General features: G+C 54.6%; 1 protein-coding gene across 1 annotated transcript in view; it reads right to left on the bottom strand.

Annotated features, from left to right (window-relative positions):
- Positions 1 to 342: 342 nt before the first annotated feature.
- Positions 343 to 7,646, bottom strand: part of LOC119092973 (trithorax group protein osa) — a gene marked incomplete at its 3' end in the record, with an annotated part of 46,124 nt that continues 38,820 nt past the window's right edge. The window contains exons 6-7 of the mRNA XM_037215867.1: positions 5,257 to 5,587; positions 343 to 473 (exon numbers count right to left, since the gene is read on the bottom strand). Coding sequence (XP_037071762.1) covers positions 343 to 473; positions 5,257 to 5,587 — 462 coding nt within the window. The remainder of the gene's footprint in view (positions 474 to 5,256; positions 5,588 to 7,646) is intronic.

The following is a 7,646-nucleotide window of genomic DNA, read 5'->3' as shown; positions in this document are numbered from 1 at the left end:
TCAACCCTGTCGACACACTCCACCTCTACAGACGTCGCATGTTATCCCTTTACGAGGAAGTCCGCTCAATGCTTTTTTATTCGGAGGCGTCCAAGGCCACCCTTCTGACAAGAGCTCCCTCTTCCTACCCAGCAGTGCCCATGTCCTCCAGCACGCACGACCCCAGCTGCTCCCCTCCTCCCCGACCCATCCCTGACCAACCCAGCCCCTCACATCCTCGGCTGACCCAGCCGCCTCCCCCCCCCCCCTCAGGCTGACCCAGCCGGCTGCGCTGCCGCCTGCGCCCACCTGTGACGGTGGAGCCCGGCAGCAGTGAAGCGTGGGCAACCGCCTGGTACTGACGCGCCGCCGGCTGCTGGCCTGCTGCCGCAGCCGCTGCTTGCGGAGGTGCTGCGCCTGATGGTGGGCGGCCATCTGCTGGTGGTACATGATCTGCTCGGCGTCAGGCCGGTCGGGTGGCCGTAGGCCGGGTCCTGAGCGCTGGGTCAGCCGGCGGCGGCGCTCCGTGTGGCGCCGCCGGTCGCGGTACGCCCGGCGCCGGCGCGGGTAGCCGCCGGCTGCGGCGCGGCCGCCCTCTCGCGCCGTCTTATCCTCGGGCCGCCGCCCTGGCCGCCCAAGACCTGCCGATGAAGAAGGGGGGGGGGGGACGTCAGGGGAAGACGAACAGCGGCTCGATCAGGCGCGCGTGGAAACTGATGGAAAGGCGGGAGGCAGGGACGAGGTGAGGCGCCGCGTCGTGAATATTGTGACCACGTGCGTGGGAGGTCACGGTTCAGTCGCTGAAGTGTGACACAATGGAATGCCAGCGGTGTCCCCATGGCTAAACACCGGAGGGTTGTTCATGAGTAGAAGTCAAAAGGGGACCACTGTGACCTGACAGTAGAAGCAGGAACGAAAGTTATGCGTGGTTAATCAGCCTCACTGACTAGGTATTTTGAATAATTCTCATGAGATGTTGAATAAATGAGATTATTTGTACTGCATGGATGAGAACCCGTTGCGGATCGTTTTCAAAACTTCGAAAGTTTGACATTTTTATCGTACAGGTTATGTATTGTCACCACTGTTTAGATGTACTTTTTGCTTATCATGTCGCATAGCAGAGGTAGTCATGTTATATGGTCATTTCATAGTCTGCTATTTTGGCATTATCTATGTACAAAGCCAAGGCCAGACTTCGATCCAAGATCTAATCAAGAATGGGTTGAAGTTCCTGGGTATGAGATATAAAGGAAATAAAACACACATGGGACAACTTGAGCACCTCTAGTTTTAAAAAAACCGCGGGACCATTGCCCCCAAATCCCGTATTAAGTTAACGAGAGCTTCGTATTCTGTCCGACCCAAGTTATTATAACCGAAAGGAAGGGCAAACTCTGGAAGCAAAAGACCAATAGACTCTGGTGGGGCGGTTCGCAAACTCTTCGAGAAGTAAACAGCAGTCGGAAGGTTCTTTTGGACCTCCCTCCCCGTCACGGCCAGCCGTGCCAAAGACCGGCGGCACCCCCGCTGACAACAGCGCCGTCCGATCCAGCGCCGTCTGCCCGCCTCCTGCCCCGGCCCGTTCTGCCCGATCCAGCGCCGTCCGCCAACCCTCCTGCCCCGGCCTGTTCTGCCCGATCCAGCGCCGTCCGCCAGCCCCCTGCCCAGCCTGTCTTGTCCGATCCAACGCCGTTCGTCCGCTACCTGCCCCAGCCTGTCCTGCCCGATCCAGCGCCGTCCGCCAGCCCCCTGCCCAGCCTGTCTTGTCCGATCCAACGCCGTTCGTCCGCTACCTGCCCCAGCCTGTCCTGCCCGATCCAGCGCCGTCCGCCAGCCCCTGCCCAGCCTGTCTTACCCGATCCAGCGCCGTCCGTCCGCTCCCTGCCCAGCCTGTCCTGCCCGATCCAGCGCCGTCCGCCCGCCCCCTGTCCTGGCCTGTCTTGCCCGATCCAACGCCGTCCGCCGGCCCACGTCGGCCGACCCGACACCGTCCCACCCAGCGACAGCGGACGGAGGCCCCACTGGCATAATAGGACCGTCCGCAATCGATAGCCAGTTGCAGTCGGGTTGGCGAGAGGTGAGCCCCATTTCCAAGCCAAAGAGAGAGAGGAGAGGAGCGGAGAGGAAGAGGGAGAACGAAAAAAGAGAGAGAGGAGAGAGAGAGAGAGAGAGAGAGAGAGAGAGAAGAGAGAGAGAGAGAGAGAGAGAGAGAGAGAGAGAGAGAGAGATAGAGAGAGAGAGAGAAGAGAGAGAGAGAGAGAGAGAGGAGAGAGAGGAGAGAGAGAGAGAGAGAGAGAGAGAGAGAGAGAGAGAGAGAGAGAGAGAGAGAGAGGAGAGAGAAATGGAGTGGATGACTCGTATTTAAAGGCAGCTGTCTGACAGCAAAACTGACAACTCTGCCCAACACCGCTTTCCACCCGACGGGTTTGTCTGCAGCCCTGGCAGAAAGGACGGGGTGGTTGACATGCATCCCGACATAAGTCAGTGGTGTGCGGAATGATGGGTGACGGGAGGGCCTTGCCACAGCCGGGTGCTAATTGATGAGTGTCGTTACCAGCAGGAGGTGGCGGCGGACACGACACCAGCAGCGTCTGCTGGCGATCGAAGATGCATCGGATGCAGGGCCCTGCCTCCCAGCGCTAAATGGCGTCAGAGACACTCGACGAACGCCGGTAAGAGGCGGGGGGGGGGGGGGGGGGTCGCACGGTGGCAAGTGTCGATTTCTGACCCACCAAGCATCATCAACACGCGTCCACTCCTCAGACCTCTCCATACGAACCCCAGCAATGTCGCTGTTACGCCACGCGTGTTTCGCGGTCGTGCCCTGTGCCCTCCGACTAAGCTCAGCAATAACTCGTGAGTGGCGAGCCTCGGCAGGACCGGCGGCGGCCACGGCCCGCAGGCCCGGCCAGCTGCTGACCCGAAGCGGGCGGCGATTGGACCGCGGCCCACTGACGGTCCCAGCATCGACCGACGCCGACGGCGCGTAGAGACGGCGACGGGGCCGGCCGGGCAGACCGGGCCGGGCCGCCGACCGGCCTCAGCTCGGGCGGGACGACAGCCGACCAGATGGAGGAGGGCGGGGCCCCGACAGATTACACAGCGCCGCCTGCGTCGGTCGGCAGGCCGCAAATGACAGGAGTAATTGTTAGGTAAGGGTGAGTAGGGTACTGCATTTTTGTAGAAATAGCATAACGTCTTTGTCCACTTTCTGTAAGGAAAATGAACAAGTTCATTCAAAGTTCAAAGCGTCTTTCACCTTGGCGGTGAACGCGGTGTCAGTGCCCTCATATGTTCGCCAGGCGTAAAGGCTGACAATTTGTCGTTGATCATCCAATGCCCTCCAACCTTCCCTGCATGCTTTTCCTTCATGGCACCTCACGGATCCTCTATGGTCCGCAGCTGGGGGCCGTTATGGGCTTTCATTCTTCTTTGTGTGTGGTATTGTGGCTCATCTAGCAGATACGAGTAAGGGAGTGGTATAACAGCATGCATTCAGGCCTGGCCAAACCATAACGTCTCTAGTGGGGATTTATAATCAATAATGATAATACCGCCTGCAGGCTCCTTTCCAGGTGTGTTTACTATGTGGCATTATCGGTGCCTTACGTAAACACCGGTTTGAATACGTCCCCTGGTGAGCTGGAAAGTCATATCGGGATCTTCTAGAGAACTTGTTCCGTGGCCGTGACCGACTTTGACTTGATGCACCACCCCTCTTGATGCACCACCCCGTCATCACAGGACACAACGCTCCCAGACATCACTTAACAGCACCGCCCCATCATTACAGGGCACGGCGTTCCAAGACATTCATAACGGCAGCACCCCATCATTACGGGACACAACATTCCCAGACAATCCCAGACGTTTCTTTCCGAGTAAAATGCGTCCTGTCGTCCAATATAAACTATAGCGATTCCAAGACAGGTACGGTTTTTCCTTACGGTCACCACGGGTGTTTGCTATCGTATGTTACGCGCAAGTAATTTGACTGCAAGGATTTTCCACACATAATGCCCACTTACCCTGAATGTTTTCAAAAGAACCCTTTGAAATCACGTTGTCGCCGTCGTCCCCACGTCGGCTTTGCAGAATGTAATAGCATTTTATTCATTTCAAGGTTTTTCAACCCCGTCCTGAGTGTTTCGGGGCACGGCGCCCTTAAGAGCGCTTTAGCATTTCCGTAAATGCACTGCCAGAAATGTCCATTAACGCGAAGTGCTTGGCACAAAATGCCTTGGGTCTATCATGCTTAATTCGCATAAAATCCGAGAAGACTTCCTGTACTGTCATCGTTGCAAAGCGCTATTTCGTGGGTATTGTAACTTATTGTGATAGTTTGTGCCGCGGATATGAGCAGGCCATTACTGTGAACCGAAATGCCGTCAAAGACAGCACTTTAGTATGAATTCACCTCACACAAGTGCCCGCCCTTTGGTCTGTGATCCGGAGATGAGAGGATTGGGCAGGGATCACTCAGGCAGTCAAATATTCAGCTCGAGCATGCTGCTTCTGCCCTCTGTGCCCCGCCCCCTTCTCCCTTTTTTGAACCGTTTTAACTGAGACGTCACCGTGAACAGGTCTATTCTCAAGCTTGGGCCCTTATTTTCCAGGCAAGTGAATTATTTGTTATGTTTGAAGGTTCCTTGAAACACGCGTAGTTATTCAAATAAACTTTTTTGAATGTGTTGCTGCATGGCTTAGATATTGAGGCACTAAACACAGAGTATCCGACACCGATAGACACCTAGAAACATTTTCAGTAGCGGAATAGCGGTTATTCGGTCGTAGAGCGTGCAAACACCAGCGGTCATTTGGTGTCCATTACGGGGACAGAAGCCCATATTAGCTCTTACAGAACCCACGCTAGAGTTCGGAACATTAAGCCGCTTGTACTGACCGAGTGTGGCAAACATGGCGACCTGTACTGGGCGGATGCGGCGGACAGAGCGGGCCTCACTGACCGCGTACGACGGACAGAGCGGGCCTCACTGACCGCGTACGACAGACAGAACAGGCTGCAATGACCGCGTACGACAGACAGAGCGGGCTTTACTGACCGAATGCGTCAGACGGAGCGGGCCTCACCGACCGCGTAGGCAGACAGGGCGGGCTGTACTGACCGCGTGCAACGGACGGAACGGGCTGCACGGACCGCGTGTGGCAAATCGGGCGGGCCGTTCTCACCGAGCACGGCAGACACTGACCGGGTGCGGCGGACGTAGCGGGTTGTGCTGACTGGGCACAGTACACAGAGTGAGCAGTACTGACCGAGCGCGCGGCTGAAGTCGGCCAGCATGCCGCTGATGGACGGGCCCTGACTGGCGCTGCTGGCCGGCGGCCGGCCGGCGCTGTTCATCATGTGCTGCGGCGCCTGCGTCAGCATGCCCGGCGCCATGGTGACTGGCGGGTAGGTCGGCAGTGCTTGGCCCGCCATGGTCGCCGCCTGGCCGGCCGGGTATGGTGACCCCATGCTGTGCGCCGCATCGGCCACGCCCTGGGCCCGCTGGTAGGGGCCCAGCTGCAGCTGCTGCGGCTGCTGGGCGGCAAACTGCGGTCCCAGCGGCTGCGGCGGCCGACCGGCCGTCGACGCTTGAAAGCCCTGGGAAAGGTGAGGCGGCGGGTTGGTTGCTGACCTTGGTGGCTGGCTGGCTCGGCAGTGCTTTGATGCAGAGGCGAATTAATCACGGAAGATACTTGGATCGCTCTGGAGAAACTAGTTTCCACAGTTTGTCCAAAACACGTTTCAGTCATTTATTTCCGGTCTGGCTGGCTGGCTACACTGGGCGTCCATCATTTTCTTTACTACTCCGTGAATTATCACTGCAGTGTTTGCATTTATCTTAACTGGATAATTGTGGTTGCAGTTCGGCTGAGTGGAATATGAAAACCTTGTCCCGCTAAACACAACACACGCACGCGTAAACGCACACACACAAGGTATCTGGTCAGCATATTGTCTGTCGTCATCCCATGCTCAGCAAGGAATTCCAGTACAGAGCTGCGTGCGTTTTGATCTGGGCTACGCATGACCTTGTTGGTTCTTTACATGATCACAATTTTGGCAGTCGTTACCTATTGAATCAAAGCTTTATGAAAATGCTCTGCATGGCGTTACACCTTGCTTTGTGCACATTGCCACGTTCAGAGTGTCAACAGCGGTCACTGGGATCACGAGGGGGAAAGATTCATGAAGAACATCACGGAACAACAGTCTTTAATATTGTACATTGCTACGTTCAGAGAATCAACAGCTGTCACTGGGATCACGAGGGGGGGTGGAAGATTCATGAGGAACATCACAGAACAGCAGTCTTTAATCTTGTACATTGCCACGTTCAGAGTATCAACACCTGTCACTGGGATCACGAGTGGGGAAAATTCATGAAGAACATCACGGAACAACACTCTTTAATCTTGTACATTGCCACGTTCAGAGTGTCGACAGCTGCCACTGGAATCACGAGGTGGGAAGATTCATGAAGAACATTACGGAACAACAGTCTTTAATGTTGCACATGGCTGGGAGCATGCCACGTTTTCTGAACTTTTTACTCATAGATCAGATACGACTGATTTGGGCCATAACAGGGATGTAGTGTCCTATCAAGTTGGGATGGGAGGCTTCAGATCAGAGAGTCACTTCTAAGGAGAAACTCCTTTGTTGGCATGCTTTGGGGTGGGTTAGGTAATGTTTCACTGTTCATTTCCCCCCTCACCAGCTCATTTTTGTAAACTACGCCCCTGGTCGATACACCAGTTTTTTCAATCTTTTGAATTAGTCAACATTGTCATTTGAAGTACCTGCTGCACTGGAGAAATGCCGTCGGACTCCTATCTCACCACTCAGAAAGCCATATTCTTCATTCGCATTGATTTGCCCAATATGCGTGCTCAGTAAGATCGCTTAACTGCGTACGCCGTTCGCCGTGTCACTTACGGTTAATTTCTACTGGCGTCAGTCACATTCCAAAATGGCGTCAGTCACATTCCAAAATGGCGTCAGTCACATTCCAAAATGGCGGAGAAAACTCTCACCACCATACGTTTTGTTAACCAACGGCCTGATCGCTGGTGCTCGCGGGCAGGTTTTGTGCTTATTATGCTCGTTTTTATGTCAGTTTTGAATCAAATCGACACGAACAAATCGTTTTCGACGTTTCTTAAACAAAAAGGAAAACAAATCGTCGTGCACAGATCTGTAGGGAAGGCTGTGTGTAGCGCGGATCGTTGCTGCATCGCTACGCCTTTGCCTGCCTGCAACGAGTGACGATTCGAATTTTTACACTAAATAAAGGCCCAGCGCTGCGACCAGGGACCAATGATATATGAAATGAAGCAGAGATAAAATCTGACAAACAAAAACAGGTATGTCACAGAAGCTCCTGCCTGTCTCAGTGAACACCACAGAGCATAATCAGAAAGAACTAGACCACAATGGTTCACCCAGTCTACCGATTCTCTGATTACCTCGAACCAAATTATGCCTGTCAAATTGTGGGTTAGATGGTATCATAAATAAGATAATAAATATAATCAAAATAAGATATTTCGCAAAGCATGTTTTGCGGTGTAACCATCGGCGACTCGACCAGCCCTTGGTGCTGGGCTGCGCATGCGGCATTAGGGCGGCGTGTGGACGACGTACGAATAAATAGGGT

Source organism: Pollicipes pollicipes, unplaced genomic scaffold, assembly GCF_011947565.3.
Source record: "Pollicipes pollicipes isolate AB1234 unplaced genomic scaffold, Ppol_2.1 Scaffold_3718;HRSCAF=4362_pilon_pilon_pilon, whole genome shotgun sequence".
In the NCBI taxonomy this organism is placed as follows: domain Eukaryota; kingdom Metazoa; phylum Arthropoda; class Thecostraca; order Pollicipedomorpha; family Pollicipedidae; genus Pollicipes; species Pollicipes pollicipes.
The sequence above is the reverse complement of the archived record's forward strand: the minus strand, read 5'-3'. Positions and strand labels throughout refer to the sequence as shown.